This window comes from Astatotilapia calliptera, chromosome 5, assembly GCF_900246225.1.
Source record: "Astatotilapia calliptera chromosome 5, fAstCal1.2, whole genome shotgun sequence".
NCBI lineage: Eukaryota > Metazoa > Chordata > Actinopteri > Cichliformes > Cichlidae > Astatotilapia > Astatotilapia calliptera.
The window spans coordinates 28,853,320-28,871,553 of NC_039306.1; the positions used below are offsets into that span (position 1 = coordinate 28,853,320).

The window sequence follows — 18,234 nt, forward strand, 5'->3', positions numbered from 1 at the left end:
TTGTCGCACATTTCCAAACTAAATTTCAGTAGTTTTTTTTTTAGTAGGTTGGGAATCAGGCTATCTACAGTAGCCTACAGATAAGGTGATAAAGCTCAATTTCCAGCTATAATTGCACTTGTGAAAATGATTCCGTCCTAATAAACACATCGGAACACGATAGCATTATCTTCATTTCCACAATGGGATAAGCCGCTTAACATGCACCGTTAGTTTTCTCTGATTTGTCCGGTCAGCAGGCCTGCTCCTCCACAACAGGGCCTCGCTTTAAAGGCCCGTGTTATCACTTAAACAAACTGCTGTGGCATTTGGTTGAATGAATGCGCCTCGTCCGCCACAATTCAGTTCAGCTTCGTCTAAATTTTACAATTGATGTCACTAAAGTGCATTTTAATCTGTCCAATCCACTGTTCTGGGGACTGACCTTTCTTTAAAATGGAACTTGTAACTTCACCACTAAAAAACAGGCTTCGTTGTAAATGTGGTAAGAAAATAGTTGTGTGTTCTTAATCGAGCACGAGATGCAGCATTCAAGAATGACACTTATAGAAAAAACAGAAAAAAAGAAAACAGTCTCCAGTTGACACACACACACTAGCACGCACCCCCCCCCCCCCCCCCCTTTTAATACCACGGCATCTCCACCGGCCCGGTGCTCTGATGGTCTCCTAGACAACCGAGATAACGGTGCAGCAGTTTTCCATATCGGTCCCGGAGTCTATTATGGCTCGGGATTAGCTCTCTTTCCGAAAAGGTCATATACAAAGTCACCAATCCTGCTCTTTTCGCTGCCATATGGCCCCACGCGTGAGGGCACATTCATAAACATGCGTGTGTCATTTGATTTATTGCCATTAGACTAATGGCACTGTCCCGTTTTACTGCGCTTCAAAAACTAGTCATGTAAACTGGAGCCTTGTGAGGAGACAGCGAGACCACGGTTATCCCCAGGACTGAGACTGCGAGTTTCTGCAGGAGAGACAGCTGGCCAGGAGACCATGTGCTGTTATATAGCGACCCCTGGCGAGAAAGGGATGTACTGTAGGACAAACGTACAGTACTTGGATTCAGAAAGCAAATCTCCCTCACTTTAACACTTCTGTTGCAGTCCTGCTCTACAATCAGCAGTTCAAAACGTCATATGGATTTAGTTTTTAAATTAAAAGTGTTCCATCATGTTTTCAGCAGCAGATCATTGGGTCATAGAATCTGCAGGCCTGGATTAGTGCACTTTATCACACTGCTCTTGGCTATCGTCTCTCTCTCTCCAAGTGATAGCGAATGTACCCACATCCACCCACCTGAAATAACATTTTTTTGCTAATATTTATCCCCTCTCTACACTGCACTCATAACTCATTCACATTTATGGTTTCACACTCTTCCACACCTCTACCACAGCTAATTTGAAGTTCGCTTTTGCTGCAGTTGCTGGAGCTACACGGTGCACCCAGATTCAAATAAATACACACTTTGACACTGCTTTGTGGTCTTCAGTGATGGCGAGGACGTGCGGCTAACATTGCTCTGTCATTGCATTAATATGTTTGTTTTTTGTTTCCCACCTTTTGAATTGCCTGTCTGCTGCACCAGACGTTGTGGGTGGAGCTGGTTCAAATACTGAGGTCTAACAAGCTGACTAAACCATCTGCAGTGAAAGCATAGGCTCCATTTTTATCCCTGTAGTTTCCCCACTTTGTTTCCATAATCATTTGCTCTGCTAGTATATAGAATTATTCATCTTTATATATATTTGTATACTCCTCATTGATCAGCCTGTTTTGTGCGCTCTTACTTTCATTGGCCTTACTCTTACTTTCATATTTTTTAAAACCTTTGTGTAAAACATTCCAAGGCTACACCTGTGTGTATTTGTCCTTGGACTCTATCAGGCGGGATAGGAAGCTGTGCTATGAAAGCTGAACTGTCGCACCAGTCTCTGATCACCTTTTCAGGGTCTTCGGTGTAATTGGCTGCATTCATTCTTCACTCAGTTCAGTCCAGTCTCCCTTTTCCTGCTGCTGAGAAGTTCCCCTCTAGTCACGATGCGTCACCGTCCTTCTCTGTAGGTGGCTTTAGTAGTCAAAGTGATGAACACGGGGTGTGCCAGACGCTGTGCTTCGAGCTATACCCAGATAGTTCAGCTTTTATCTCATCAGACCAGGGAATGTCCTTTAATGTTGTATTTTACTAAATATGTGGATGTGGCAACATTATATAGTTACGGTGGCTGTTCTAAGGGTAAATGTCTGACTTGATGGAGGGCAGCTGAGAAGGATCAGTCTCTCTGTTACTATTTCACTGTTGTTGTTTAACAGGCTTCTTGAGAATATCCAAGACTTTTTAAATTATTTCATACCTGTGAAATGTGCTTTTCCAAATTTCTAACAGAAGTCTACAGAGAGTTCCCTTGAGTTTGTGGTTTAAAGTGAATTGTGAGCTTTACATATAACGGGTACATTACTCTCGTACCTTACTCTGTTCAGTTTGGCAAATGTCTCTGTCTTTTTCTTTAAAACATTAAAAATAAATAAATTAACTTATAAAATGTTTTCTCTCTGTCATTATGACACTTACGTTGATATACAAAACAAATGTGTTCGCGTTCCCATGTATCACATAAAACAGGCTAAATTGTGCAAAGAAAGTGAAAGGCTGCAAATACTTTCCGAGTCTCTGAAGACTGGGTAACAAAGAAACGGTGATATTCAAGCAGTACAGCAAGGGAGGGAGACTAGTGCACAGCTGGAATGTTCCAGCTGGGATTCCCGGTGGCTGGACAGGAAGTTTGAGGAGTTCTGACAGGAAGTGTGTTCTCAGAGAGGGTGGAGAGAGAGAGAGAAGGGGGAGATGTTTCCTGTTGGTTCTCCCCACATGTTTTGACGCCTTGCTCATTCTGGGTCCTCTTCACACCCACCATGCACACGTACCAGTATGCAAATGCTGCTGGTCACATCCACCCATGCTAATAGCAGACTGCTATTAGAGGATAGTGGTAAGCTGAGAGAGTAAATCATGTACGTAGGGCAGGATTGTGTCACAGGATGCAGATGTCACCACATGAAGTGAAACTTCCTGCCCATCAAAGCAGTCAGTACCAGTTTAATGGACTCACAATGTGGAGCCCGTGTAAATTAGGCTTCCAAAATTCAGGAGGGAGAAATGATGGAGGAAAGGAGGAGAGAAGGAAAAAAATAAAGTGTGTGTTTGCAGGGGGGTGGGGGCGGGGGGCTGTATTGTAGGAAGAGATCTGATGGAGTGATATGTGGATTGCGAGAGGAAAACTCTCTTTGTCTCTTCTGAGCTCAGTGGACAATCAAAGTTTCCTATCAGCTCTGGAGTAGGGGAAATTGGCTGCCCTGGGAAGGAGAGGGCCACTCTCACAGCCAATGGGAAGTGCCCCTGTCACTCTAATCAGGTCTGATAGAGAAAGTAGGAAACGTGTGTGTGCCCGTGCACATGCTCCGACGAGAGTGGCTTTTAACAGAGAGCAGCTTTGTTTCACTTGTCTTCGTATGATCCAAGATGATACAAAGTAGCGTCAGGCCTTCATCTGCAGCTTATCCCCTGCACTGAGGGACAGACATGAGCTGCACGGGCACGTTTTTTTTTGCCAAAAACTTGCCCTGAGAGGCATGACCATCGGTGCTTTGATGGAGCGCCATGTGGCAGAGATCAGTGGGTCTTAGTGGGAGCTGTGGACAGTTGCACATAAGGACGGCAAGGGAAGAGGATTACTGTCTCATCAATACAAATCCATACAGGGAAGGAGGCTGACATCAATATGCACAGAGATATAGGCAGGGGCTTTGAGTGAGCGTGCACGGTGTAAACATCTGCACAAGAGGACCACAACGGTGAACTCTGGATTCATGGGGGGGGGGGGGGTTGTTGTTGTTTTTTGTGCCATCCATCGTTCTCACTGCCCCTCCATCCCCACCTTCTCCATACCAGACAAGAATGCCCCCCCACCCAACCCCCAATCCTCTGTTTGAAGTCCCATCTCCATCTCTGCGCTCCTACACTGTCCTTCCCTTCCTCTGCCTGTCTGAATGTCATATCTGTCAGCCTCGCTCCTCCCCGCCTCCTGCAGCTGCAACCGGGGCTACAGACGCCTTCATTGTCCTCCTCTTCCTCACTCTGACGCTTCTGCACCCGGCCACATCACACCTGCCACCTGCACAGGAGGCAGAGCCCTGGGACCTGAGCCGCGGGGGCTTTCATCCACTCCTCACCTCGCCCTTCAAGAGCCTCTCATCCCCTCATCCCGGCGCCCTGTCACTGAGGAATGGCCGGTGCAGAGGGCCGTGGCAGAGTGGGACACAGAGCTCCTGTTGTAAAAAAAAAAATGTTTTAAGCGGAGCCAGAGGGAATCAGTGCAGGTGAGGCGTGTGTTTGAGGGCGAGTTTTGCGGTTAGATTTGACTCATATTTCTTCTTTTTGATGATATTCCTTTATGGCTGAGTATGAGGAGTGGATGAACTGAATGAATGTATGTCATGAGGAGCGTGGACCTGAGAGTGTGCGCATAATAACATGCTGACAGTGAGGGTGGTGGCTCTGTCTCAGTGATTTATGAGAGTGTGCTGTGAAGGGTCCTCTGAGCAGGATATTGTTCCCTGACTGGTGACTTCTGCCTCTCTCTCTCTTTGTGTGTGTGTGTAGTTGTGTGTGTGTGTGTGTGTGTGTGTGTGTATTTGAGAGCAAGAAAGATTAAGAGGGAGAGTACTGCAGGTGAGCCCTCAATGTAATCAATCACCACCACGTCACCAAGCCTAGGGACTTGTGGATTACCTCTTCAACTGATATCTAGTTTGACTCCAAATCTTTTTTTCCCCTTCTTTTTTTTTGCATATTCATTATTTCTGGCAGATAAAGAATGAACACACTCTGCATCATTACTATACTTCAGGAAAGGAAGATAATAATCGACTCCATGCCTGAGGGGGGACCGTGACAGCTCAACCGCATGGCCCAACCAGTCCAACACCCTGCACAAACCCCACCATCCACCTCAAACACACACACACACACACACACGGTTTGCCACATCAGGATACAGTGCTGCACACGAATTCCGGTTCAAACAGTATTTTGCTCGGTTTACACCAACAGATAAACCGCAGCTCTTCTGTGACCGGTAATCATATCCTGGCCCAGAACTGAAAAGACTGAAAGGCCTCCAATGAGCCACAACAAGACAAACAGCCGTGTAGGGAAGCGAATGCATCAACAGACTCATGTTTGACACGAGCATTAAGGTGCAGCCACGTTCGATGGCATCTCCGTCGGAGTAAAATACCAGAGACAATACAAGTAGAGTTTATGTACAACTGTAAGAGCGTTCCAATTTCTAGCTTTGATACCTTCTGGTCCTTTTGTAGGTTATTCTGGGGGAAAAAGGCACAGCCTGCAGTAGTGTGCAAAAGTCTGGAGCCACTCTTTATTTCTTAATATCTTCTGTAGGCCAGACCTTCATTTTTAAAGTGAAGGTTTGCTGAAGGTCTTTTTAAGTTTTTATTTGGACATTGACTTTTGAATAATTTTAAATTGCATCTTTAGGCTGTTCCCATTTCTTTATTTGAATCTATAGAAATGGCAAAGAAAACCGTTTGGTGGGTATAAACTTGTATTGGAACAACAAAATGATTCCCAAAGAGCTATAAACTGGTAATTTGGCCTATTTCAGTGAACATTTTGTTCAGTATGTGTTTGCTGATATACGATACACAACTTCGTCCCTGTCATGATTGCAGGCATTAAGGCAGAAACTTGCTTCAATTTAAAATAAACATTTAAAGTTTCGTAACTCCACGAAAGATTAACTAAATAAGTTCATGTTTAACTTGCAACTTGATAAATTATGTTGGTGTCATTCATTTTAAAAGATGTGTTGCATATATATTAGTCTCCATCACAAGGTTACCTCTGTATGATGAAGTGCTGCTCTGAAGTTAGAGAGAAAGTAAGCTCACTGGCCACTTCATTAGTTACACCTCTCTAGCAGATCCAGTAAGGTGTTCAGAAAATTTTGTGTCGTCCAGCAGATTTGCCCAATTTCCTGTTCACCCGCGTCCCAAAGGTGCTCCATTAGATTCATGTCACGTTCAAGGAATCAGTTTGAGAAGATTTGAGCCCTCTGACAGCAACAAGGCATTTTCACCCAGAGAACCGCCGCTCCCAGTAGATCAGCAGTTTCAGCCCACCTGGCACTAACATCCATGTCACTTAAATCACCTTTCTTCCCCATTCTGATGCTCGGTTTGAACTTCAGTAAGTTTTCTTCACTACATGTTGCTAGATTGGCTCATGAGGCATCTGCTATAACGAGCAGTTGAACAGGAATACCTAATTAAGTGGCTGATCGATGTATAGTGTTCTGTCTTTAAGGTCTCAATGTCATTTAACACTTGCGCATAAAAAAACTCGTCTCTGGTGCTGAGGTGGACGTGAGCCCGCTGCTGTGAGAATGAGTCTGTGTGGCTCTCTGGACTCGGGCCGCTCCAAATCTCCACTCGAGTAAAAACATACAAACAAAATCACCATTGTGTGGTCTTTCACCAGCAACCAAGCATCAGTGCTAACAGACATTGTCTTTGCTCTCTCCCTGCTGCGTATTTACTGAATGATTATTGTATGGCACATACAATATGCGCACACTGTCATTGTGAGGGGAACTGGGCTGTTATTATGGAGCAGGAAATGACCTGCCAGGACCCCTGGTGACCTCTGAGGGAAAGTGATGACCTCAGACTGACCCTTCTGTTTGTCCTGAGCTCATACTGTGCTTGAGGCAGGTCAGCTCCTCTGCTGACTGGGTAGGAGAAGGCCATAGGTGGGGTTACTTTCAAGCAAGGAATGCAACAATGAGCAGGAAATTCCCTCTGAAGTGCCAGTTTTAAATGAACTAGTCAGTGTGGAAAAGTCGCTTTTTCTTGTTTTGATGATGTCAGGATGGCACAGCGTAAATTTTAGTTATCTCGGTATTCGAAGGTACAAGTGGGATCAAAATGCAGTTTAATACGGTTTGACTTTTTTTCTTCAGCATGGTAACACGTTAGTTATTGACACAAGCACACCCCCTTATGATGAACCAGGGGTACTGCATGCCAAAATCACAACTTCCAACAAGAATGAGTGTCTCAAAACTTTATTTCAAATTTGACAGTTTTCCACATTACTGCCCATTTCACAAACGTGTTTTCCAGCTTCAATGTCTTTTCTCACATACAAGATAATCTCTTTTATTGTTTAATCTCACAGTCAAAAAAACATTTATACCAAGAAAAATGTAGAACATAAGACTGAGGGACATCTAAAACAAGCATTTTGGGATGGCAGAATCAGAGCTTTGGATTTTTTCAAATACACACGTCGGGCAGGGGAGAGCAAAAACAAAATGCAAGTGCAAAAAAGATAAACAGATGGCAAAAAAAAAGCAAGTCATCTTCGAACTTAAAAGTTAGAGATGATTCAGTTTTAAAGTACAGCATACGAGTAAAGACAGGAGACTGAAAACACTCGGGCCGTTCAGCTATTCGTTTCAAAAAACAGTCCCTTAACCCTTAACTTCAGAGTGGAAAAAAAAGAGAGATTTGAACATGGAACGGAAGAACAAATCTGTGACAAAGTTTTAGCTCCACTGAAAAACCAACAAGAAGAAAAACAAACAAAAAAAGCCAAACAGTTGTGATGAAGCTGCTCTAGAGCTTAGTGACTTCAAGTTTATCGCAAGGCACGAGTGTTTGGATAAACCCGTCACTACCGTAAGAGCCGGTGTTCATAGTCCATGTCTGGATAGTAAAATACTAAAACAAGAAAAGTGTGAGCATGAGTCACTTCATCAGATTCTCATACAAACAGTTGGTTTATGTTACGGCAAGGGTGCCTGTCAGCGTGTCGCAGTTTAAAGGGCATCCAGCAGACTGTCGATGCGGCCGACGAGCTCTTGCCTCTTGCTGGTCAGATTCTTCTCGCTCTCGATGTAGGCCTCCTTCTTGACTTTCCCCGCCACCAGCCTCTCTGCTTCCTGGCAGGAGCGGCACACCAGCTCCTTCACCTGGCCGTCCAGCTTCTGCACCTCTCCGACCTGATGGGACAGAGAGGTAAGGCACTACTGCTGCGCGTCCCATTAATAAAAATCTAATTTTCCTCACAATCTCCCAAAATCACTCACCTTGTCGGCCAGGTCAGAGCCCTCTGCCTTGAGGCGGGCCTGCAGCGAGCTGATTTCATTGGTGAGAGTGCGGTGGTCGGCCTCCAGAGTCTTCCGGCCGCTGTTGAGCCCCCCCGTGTCGCGGGACTGCTTGTAGCGGTTGACCACCTCGTCCATGTGGCGGTACAGGCCCAGACGTTTGTTGACCAGAGTGAGCACCTGCTCTGTGATGGATGCGACCTTCATGCGAACCTCAGCAGCTGGATCCTGAGTAAAGACAAGAAAACAAAGTGAAATGAACAGAATGAACACCATAAATCTACTTTTGTGCAGGGTAGCTGCTTAATGAGGGGAGATCAGGTAAAATGCGGTCAACATCAACTAGAAAGGTGTTTTCATACCTTTGTGATGGCGAAGTCCAGACGTACATAGATGATGACGGTGAAGAAGAGTATGTAGAAGGCACCTACAACCAAGAGAGGCTCCTGCAGCATCAGGATCTTATTGAAGTTATAGTGAACCTGGTGATCAGGAGAGAGGGGGCACAAAGAATCACATGGAAACAGTTTAAATGTCAGCGCTGTCATCATTATATAGCCAATGTGTTGTGCAATCAATAATTACATCATGATGATTAATTGCAGGAACCCCCCCCCCCCGATTACTGCCATTTTTATACAGCTCTCAATTTTACTGCTCAGCACATTCACACAACTCTTCTGCCAGTCTAATCAGGCTGCAGTATTTCCCCCAACACTATCGAGCATGAAGCTTTTTTTTTTTTTTCTTTCCCTTTCTTTTTTTCCATTTTGTTGCAAAAATAACATAAAATGTGTGGAGAAAAGCAGTAAGGATCTCTGGCTGTACTTGAGCCAAAGCCACTGTGATCCAGTCAGTGTGTCAGCCTATAAGTTACAATTTTTCCCTAAACTCAAAATAATTAACAAGTACTCAGGAAAGTTAACAAAAAGATTTGCCAAGAAAGTTTCTTCAGCGTGAAGTGTTAACCCCCTTTTTTAGACAGACAGAAAGAGATTACAATTGTAAAAAAGAAATGCTATGACTCGATATAACCTCTATGCAGATGATATTAAATACCAAGCTCACTGACCTAATGCTACGGCAAGAAGAAAGATGATCAAATTATCAAATAATTAAATCAGTGTGTAAAATGTTGCTGTTGTGAAGTATTCAGTGCAGACAGGTGTCTGCCAAGATCTGTTGAAGCCAAGAAAAAACAAACTGTACAGCTTCAACATACTTGGACACGTGGTTCATAAACTTGTGGTAACAACTCAAAAACCTGCTTCTAAATATTAAGTGTTCGTGTATACGCATAAAACACGTCTCTACCATGTTAGCATCAGCACAGATGGTCGTTAGTGGAGACCTATTTTTGAACTATGAGCTCAAAGATGATGCAGCTAAGAGCCTCCAAGCCTAATTTTACTGTGGCATTATACCCTCACCCTGATGATACTCCATATTGATAAAGAGTGACAGGTTCTAACAGCTTCCTTAGTTACAAAGAGAAAACCACTTCTGATCTGAATAACCTCAAACCTGAGACACCATGAATGGATTTTTGGCTTCTTCTACGGTGCATCTTACCACGAAATCCTGAATGTGCTGCTCCACCAGGTTGTTCTTGGTGGCCACCAGCACTGGCCGCCCAAAAGTGTCCAGGTATGTATAGTGCAGCTGGTTCGGCATGCGGCTGATTTTGTAAGGTGTATCCACATGAATGTTTCTGAGAAGACAAGACAAAGATATAGAAGGGAAAATAAATACCAAGCCCTGTAAACACTCCTCAAAGGAGATACTTTAGGTGTGTTTGCACTGACCTGGCTCCCTCTGGCAGGATGATTTTCACAGTCATTTCATCAATCACCTGGTCATCATACACATGGTCAACAAGTCTCATCTTCAATGCATACTGATCACCTGGGATATACAATGGCATGACATATAAGCTAAGGCATCCAGAGATTAATTAACAAAACTGGTGATCAGAAATCGACTCACCCAGCATGTAAAGGTACTCATAACTAGGCAGATTGTAGCCAATTATGTAGTGAGTCTTCCAGCCTCCAAACAAAGGAAAACGAGGCCTGACCTCTACCTCCACTGAGTCATCCAGAATCTGCAAGTGGGAGGTGGAGATGTTTCCAATCTCATCCCGATAGTAAACGTCTTGGGCCGAGGCAGGGAGGATAGTCTGGTGAGGAGAATCTATATAATTATCAGAGAAACTGTGAAAGCTCAAATGACACTGGTTGGGTGTCTAGAAGAAACAAACCTTGAAGGACTTGATAGATGAGATGCCGCTGTCTGACTGACGCTGGTAATCATAACGTGAAAAGGGGCCCTTCAGAATGGCTCCGGTGTGCCTCAGGTCGATGGTTTCTTCCACTGCAATGTTGCCCCAGTGAGACACCTCAATGGTACGAGTGATGCTGCTGATGGTGAGGAAGGGTGTGTTGTTTTCATAATGGATCTTCATTGCGTCCTGGACAGAGGAGAACACAAGCAAACAGCAGATCAGTTTAGCAGCTGTTTTGTAGCTTCGCTATAAGCTAATCAAACCTGGTCAGAGCTGTACCTTGCTAAACGGAGCAATGTCGCGGAAGGGTCCATACTCAATAATCTCATCGGTTTTGCTTGGGTTGCCCAGCTTTGTGTAGCTCTCCGCGGTCTTGGACGCAAGGCGGACGCGTGTGGTCTGGGTGCGGGTTGGATACGGGGAGTAGAAGTAGTGGTCCCCCTGGAAAATCACCAGCTGACGCTCAGCCTGGGTGATGTGTGTGGGGAAGGGCTTCAGGACGTGGCTGAACGTCATCTCCACCTTGGTCTTCAGCTGAGCACCTGCAGCCAAGCTGGAGGGCAGCTGCACTTTATAAAACTCCCCACTGTTGCAGAAGAGATGACAGAGAGGAGCACAGGTAAGACATATTTGATGGATCACATCAGATTCTCGGGACATGCACGTCTTGGACGTGCACGTCCAAGTTAAGAAATCCTGTTTTGGATATTGATCAAAAATAATCATGACTGTGATTTTCGCCAGAAACCAGCAACCCTACCATCTTCCAGAAAATAAAATGGTGCTTCAAATGCACCAGTTCTGCAGTCTGTTTTCATCATGTAAGGTCTTTATAATCTGCTTAGTAGACAGTGTCTGATCTCTCACCTTTGACCCTGAATTGTTGTCTGCTGTAGTTCAAGTGTGCCATCCTCCTCTTCATCACCCTTCACCTGTGAAAGCAGGCAGTCGGAGAATATTTGTGTAATGTATGCAGTTACTTGCACGATAAGTCTCTTCTTGAATAAATGGTAAGCGTTTCAAGTAATTTCTTCATTACTTTATGAAATGTAACAAATATTTTATAGAGTTAGGTTTGCTGTTAGCCAATTTAGGTTAGTGTCGTTGGTTTGCTAGTGACAGCTTTTTTTTAATAGCATTAGCTAACTTCTTGGCTAATGCTAACTTCATTGGTCAGTAGCAATGTTGTTACTCGACTAACATTGTTATGATGATGCAGGAGTGCCACAAACACAGGCATATAGGATCGTGCTTCAACACTATAGGACTTTGAGGGAATCGTTTGTAACGTATCTGTTATTGTGTCATTATTCTGTCAAACAGGAGCATTGTTACGGTTTCATTCATAGTGGAAGGGGGCAGGCCTGTGCGCAGTCACACACGGAAGTAAGCTGCCCAGCGCATACGTGTCATTCAGCCACTGACAGAGCGTGGAGCCCTGCGGAAGTCATTGTCTTGTTACCCACATCCATAGCACTTTAAAATAAATATGGCTCTTCTGGGCATAAATAACTACATTTCCCGAACTGGGGTGAATGCACTGCACATACCGAGCTCGTAATACTTGCTACTGTTAGCTAACTGTGTCTATGTGACTCCCCACTTGCAGAGCTCACTGCCAACAGAGTCACACTGTTGAATCACACATAGCCAGTAGCTTTGCTTCCATGCATTCAATGAACAAGCCGTGACCTTTTACTACGGGAGGGCACTGACTTCTGCAGGTTTGCTGTTGGCACCTCACAAAAATAAAAAACTGCAAGTTGTAAAGACAGTGCACAGCACTGCATGTGTAGTTTGCAACAGAACAGCTAACAAGCTAAAGCTAGCTAGCCGGCTACAGGCGGAGGTGTTAGCGCAGTTTCATTCACTGATGTTTAGCTCACCGAAGCTCCGATGTATGCCAGATGCGGAGCCAGGCCCTCCTCCACTGCGAGTATGAAACTGTGCACGGCCGAGTTCCCCTGGTTGGACAGCACGATTTCGGCAGTGATCTTGGCCAGATGCGTGCTCAGGTCCACTGTCCTCTTCACATCCTCGTTTACCAAACCGTCCGCTGAAACCTGCGAACCCAGAGCAGCCAGGAGCAGCAGGTAGGCGGTGAAAAGCGGGGAGGTTTGGGTCATGGTTAAAATAAGATAGGAGCTGAAATGCTGTAGTTACTGGGTTAAGAGAGGAAGAATTGTAGAGCAGCAAAGAAAGGCCGCCGTGCCGCTCTACATCGAAAAGGATGACGCCTCATTCAGTACGACGTGATGACGTCACTACGCGCACTTTTTCAACGTGCAGTACGTCGGAACCGGTTGCGAAACAGAAAAGCCGTCAATTAACGTGGCTTTCAAAAACTGTTTTGCAAAATAAAGGAATCATACAGTTTGTCGTTTTTTTCTACAGCGCAAAAGTCAAACATAATGATGGTGGTCGTCTCAATTTATCACTGGAATAACAACAAGCTTATTGTGTTACTACCATTTCTGGCTGTGATGACGTAGATCAGCATGTTTGTACACGGTACAGCGAGCCGAAATAGCTCAGTTGGGAGAGCGTTAGACTGAAGATCTAAAGGTCCCTGGTTCGATCCCGGGTTTCGGCAGCATTGGGGAAACATTTTAAAGATACACCTCGCCGTTTTTCCGCCGTTAAGTTTTTCTCTTACCACATTGGTTTTTGGTTTTACAGCACACTGAGCGTACTATCACAGTATGTACATCATATCTGGTATTACATTTGGTAAACGATTTTAAAAATGTTAAAAGATGAAGGGGGGAATCAACTACAAAAATAATTACAACACTCAACTAGCTTTTCTTCTTTTTTTTGCTTTTTCATATATTTGTGTTGCTACTACAGACTGTTGAATGGTTGCATAGTGCTTTGTTTGTCCGAGATTCTGAGATAAGCTTTTAATACAGAAAAAGGTAGTATACGTCTACTCCATTGACTGTTTTTCAGTTTAAAATGAGTAGTCTTGAAAGTACAGTCATTAACTCTTTGGGTTCTTTAATAGAAAAAACAAACAATGATTACTCATGAATCTGCATTGATTATTGTGTAATGCATCTTCCGACAAACTGATGCATTCTCATACACTTAGAATACATTAAATCAACAATCAATTAATTCAGTAAATATACAGAGCTGTGGATGTTTTTTTGGAAGCCACCATGTTTTCGCACCATCATCAATATACCATTCTGTCTTAATCCCATTACAAAAGGCAGAAGAGAAGAGAATTGGTACACACTCATGTACGTGGACTGGTCATGCAACATAGAGCACCTGTATAAAAAAAGCCCAAAGCCGACTGTACTTCCTTAGGAGGCTGAGGTCTTTTAACATCTGCAGGAAGCTCCTGAGGATGTTTTACCAGTCGGTGGTTGCTGGAGTACTCTTCTATGCTGTGGTGTGCTGGGGGAGCAGCACAGCAAAGAAGGACTCATCCAGGCTGGATAAACTGATCAGGAAGGCTGGCTCTGTGGTCGGCATGAAGCTGGACACTCTGGTGACAATGCAGAAAAAAAGACACTAAAGAAACTGCTGGACATTATGGACAGTGCTGGGCATCCTCTGCACACGGCCATAAACAACCAGAGGAGTCTGTTCAGTGACAGGTTGCTTCTCCCAAAGTCAAGAACCAACAGACTTAAAAACTCCTTTGTCCCACACACCATCAAACTGTTTAACTCCTCTCTGTAGGGGAGAGGGAGGGGAAACAGGAGGGGGACAACTAAGCTGTAGTGCCTCTTCACTGTGCAATACTTTTCGTTAATATCCAACAGTGCAATAGACTTCAATATGTGAAATGTGCAATTCCCTTGTATTCTTATTCCTATTTATTCTATTTATCCCTTTTGTATACTCTGTATTTATATATGTGTATATATGGTATATTTCTGCTCACATTCTGTAACTTCTATCGGTGCTGTGCTATTGGAAACAGAATTTCCCGGAGGAACCCACCCGAAGGATTAATAAAGTTTTATCTAATTTAATCTAATCTAATCTATGTTCCTTGGAGGCAATTTTAAATTAATGTGTGAACCTTCAAGGATCATACCTATATTTTATCATCTGAGAAGGAGCCACCTTCACAAAGAAGTGAAACATGAAGGAAAGAAACAACATGACCAGCTTCTGGTAAAAGGTCCTCATCTTTCTCCTGACCCCAAGCCGCATCTTCTGAATTATATAATACACATTGGACTAAACATACTCCTTTCTTCCAGATATTGACACAATTACTTATTGTGTTTAGCTAGCTCTTGTCAGACAGCTGATGAGAGCTAGCTAAACAGCTCGTTATAAGCTGATATTATGCCAGGTAACATCCGGCTCAAGTGACCTAAACATTTTGATTACATTTTCACATCGTTTTCATTAACGCTGGCAACCGACAGAAAACAGCAGCATTTATCATTTAATTTATCTTGAATGACTTTACAATTACTGTGATTACTTTCACAAACTTTTACAGCCTCTAGAATAAATAGATGTGGACATATATTGACAGCTGAGGTAAGCAGCAGACTAACAGCTTACACTCACAAGAGAGACACAGTGGCCACCGTAGAAAGAATTGTGCAGGGATTAATTTATAAAGAGATATAATTTATAAAGCTGGGGTCAATGACTGATTCTCAGTGTCAAGCAATCTTAAACGTTTTAGTTATATTATAGGCTAGCGAGCTATATGTTTGTCTTTTTATGTGACTCAAGAGGCCGAAATAGCTCAGTTGGGATAGCGTTAGACGGAAGATCTGAAGGTCCCTGGTTCGATCCCGGGTTTCGGCAGAATTTGGGATGGCTTTTAGACTGTATTTAGTTTGTGTCACAGTAATTGCAGAAGTACGGAGGTATGCGGCCTTGAACCTGTAATTCATATTGTATGAGATCAAAATGCTAACCATTGTGTGCATCACTTGATCAACTCACATTTCTGCATCAAGGCAGTATTGCTTAAATCATCCTTCACCTCTATGATCTTTTTTCTTCATGTGCTTCATGTGCATATGATCAGTCCTGTGCTGTTTTACCATTTCATTCTTTGAGGTTCTCCCATCATCCCTCAAAGACCAGCAGATTTTTGTCTTTCTGGGGAACCCACAGTCACAATTCTCAGGACAGGGTTATGGTCATTCTCGAATTTTGTTACTACTGTGCTATATACGAAAAAAGCACCTTTGTTCAATCCTGGGTTTTGGCAGCTAATACAGCAAATTCTAAACATGGGTCAGATAAATAATGTATCAAATCCCTCAGGAGAAAAGAGGAAGAATCAGAAAATAGCAGCAAGCGAGTTGTAGAAACACAAACTAATGAGTGATTTAAACTTCGCGGTAGGTAAGTGGCTAATGTCGTTGGTGTATTTATGCTTGTGCTGGTGGATAACATATTAAATACCCTGTGGTCATGGCCTGGTGTTTTATATGCAGTACAAGCCAATAGAAACTAACACAATACTTATTTCTGTCCCGTGTCCCATTATTTGTTGTGGTGAGGGGTTTTTTGTACCCCAAGTTTTTTCACTTCTTTGTACATTCCCTCACACTCATTCTAATATTTTCAATGATCTCCTCCAGGAATTTGCTTATATCACTATAATGATTATAATTCCCTGTATTGAGATGATGATTGTTTTTTTTTCTAACTGGTAAATTCAAAAACTTTGTTGAAAAAGTAGCAGGAAATTCACAGGAGGAATTGATAGTAATGAACAGGCCAATCATTTGCCACGTGTAGCTTCATTTCATATATACCCATAGCCTGTAGCACTTTTCTAATCTAACTAAGCACTCAAAGCAGTCTTTACTATACCTTTGTACATTGTCTAACACTCACGCATACACTGCAATGGATGCATCAGAGCAGTGGCGGTCCTAGCCTGTTTGGCGCCCTGGGCGAGACCTCCCTCTGACGCCCCCCCCCCCCCCCCCCCGCGCGCACACACGCACACACACGCACACACACGCAAAACATATTAAAGATTGTACATTAACATAGAACTGTTGTCAGAACCATAATGAATTTCACCAGAGACACACACACACACACATATGAAGAGAGGGAGAGTATGCATTGTATGCAAACGGCTACCAAACAGCCATCATAATTCATCATACAATGAGAACAGGACGAATCAACAACTGAATGACTAATTAATATTAAAATCATAATGTATTGTTTGGAATTTAGTCTGTTACTGTTAGCATTTTTATCATTTCTTCTTGGAGCAACTGTGACGCACATTATTTCCTTAGGGATTAATAAAGTATTCTGATTCTGATTGTTTCAGGATGACCTGCCATTATCCAATGACACATCTGCTTACCTGTATCTTTTGCTCATTTCTCCTCCTCTTCTTTTCTCTTTTTTCTAAACTGAGGACCTGATGGCTTTGAACTTTTCTTTTCTATCTTCCATTGCTTTTAATTTTGCACTCCAGTATGAACACAAATCCCCCAACTCGAGGATCACCACAACATAACCTAATAGACCTACACCTTAGTTCACAGATTCACTTTGTCTAGGGTTTATTTCTGGAATTTCACACAACCCAGGATTCAAATCATGAATACATAATGGGCTTGGATTTACATCATTATGAATGAAATGTGCTCTATTTGGAAGCAGCCGGCCTCCCCTTTCGACGGGTTGTGTGTGAGACTTTAAATCATCAAACTGTAAATTATAAATTTCAAATTGTTATTGATCCCTTTACCCCTGGTCCCTAAAGTGTATATTTATTTTCTTACTCTTCTTATATTTATTGTTTGTTTACTTGCACTGCTGTAACTGGAGCCTCGTCTCTCTATATACTGTACTGTATGTAGTGGAGATGACAATAAAGTTTACTTTGACTTCAGCGCGTATAGAATTTCGGAAAAACATCGGTGCATTATAAGTCCCCCGCCGCCCCACCCTCTCCTCCCTGTGCCGCAAGCAGCAGGCGCACCTCGCAATCCGAGGGCGCTCTTACTCCCAGCAAATGGGCGATAGAAAACCGATCGGTGCCTATGCCGTTCCCTATGCGCTGGCATGACGTCGGGGCAGCATGAGTACGAGAATTTTTTTTTTTTTGCCGATGCCCGTTCTGCCGCCCCCCACCACGATGCCGCCCCGGGCAACCGCCCGTGTGGCCCGTATCAAAAACCGCTACTGCATCAGAGGCAGCTCTGTGTTCAATATCTTACCTCAGGACACTTTGAAATACAGATTACAAGAGCCAGGAATTGGGGAACCAACCTACCAATTGGTAGATAGTGTATGTTTAATTCTGCCCCAGCTAGGGTCAATGACTGATCCTGAATTTCAAATAAACTATCTGAAATGCTTCAGTTCTACCATCTGGCCAGTCGCCAGTTTGTATTTCTTTCCCCAGCCCATATATAGCCGAAATAGCTCAGTTGGGAGAGCGTTAGACTGAAGATCTAAAGGTCCCTGGTTCGATCCCGGGTTTCGGCAGCAGATCAGGAGTGACTTTTGACTTATTGCGAATGGAGTAAGTTAAAGTTAAAACCTTTCTGCCAAGTTTCCCTATTTGTCAAGTACGTTGGATAAACTGACAATGGTTATGAAGTTTCAGCTTTTAACAAAAAATTTTAAGTAAAAAACAAACAAACAAACAATAATCATAACAATAATAATCTGATGAACTGATGGAAGATCTTTAAAAATGAGGTGACATTGGACAAAAACAACTTCAATTCTTATAAGTTATAGATTTCAACAACATATACAACATGGTTGGATGGGTAAT

General features: G+C 43.3%; 1 protein-coding gene and 3 non-coding genes across 4 annotated transcripts; 3 read left to right on the forward strand and 1 right to left on the reverse strand.

Moving 5' to 3' along the window:
* Positions 1-7,134: 7,134 nt before the first annotated feature.
* Positions 7,135-12,754, reverse strand: rpn1 (ribophorin I). The gene is made up of 10 exons (XM_026168710.1): positions 12,365-12,754; positions 11,346-11,410; positions 10,758-11,064; positions 10,455-10,664; positions 10,181-10,373; positions 10,000-10,099; positions 9,767-9,905; positions 8,557-8,676; positions 8,177-8,422; positions 7,135-8,089 (listed from the first exon to the last, which is right to left on the reverse strand). Exons 1-10 carry the CDS (start codon positions 12,602-12,604, stop codon positions 7,907-7,909), a joined length of 1,803 nt encoding a protein of 600 aa, XP_026024495.1. The 5' UTR covers positions 12,605-12,754; the 3' UTR covers positions 7,135-7,906.
* A 244-nt stretch (positions 12,755-12,998) lies between these two features.
* Positions 12,999-13,071, forward strand: trnaf-gaa (transfer RNA phenylalanine (anticodon GAA)). The gene has a single exon. It is a non-coding gene; the product is annotated as a tRNA-Phe (tRNA).
* A 2,125-nt stretch (positions 13,072-15,196) lies between these two features.
* trnaf-gaa (transfer RNA phenylalanine (anticodon GAA)) lies at positions 15,197-15,269 on the forward strand. Its single transcript has one exon. It is a non-coding gene; the product is annotated as a tRNA-Phe (tRNA).
* Positions 15,270-17,866: 2,597 nt separating this feature from the next.
* On the forward strand, positions 17,867-17,939 carry trnaf-gaa (transfer RNA phenylalanine (anticodon GAA)). The gene has a single exon. It is a non-coding gene; the product is annotated as a tRNA-Phe (tRNA).
* The last annotated feature ends 295 nt before the right edge of the window (positions 17,940-18,234 follow it).

Bases quoted from the DNA above. Each gene is read 5' to 3' on its own strand.
- rpn1 (XM_026168710.1), bottom strand. From the start codon at position 12,604: ATGACCCAAACCTCCCCGCTTTTCACCGCCTACCTGCTGCTCCTGGCT. The intron at 11,065-11,345 runs GTGAGAGATCAG...CTTCTGCAACAG, and splicing joins ACAACAATTCAGGGTCAAAG to TGGGGAGTTTTATAAAGTGC. The intron at 8,677-9,766 runs GTAAGATGCACC...CCTGATCACCAG, and splicing joins AGCACATTCAGGATTTCGTG to GTTCACTATAACTTCAATAA.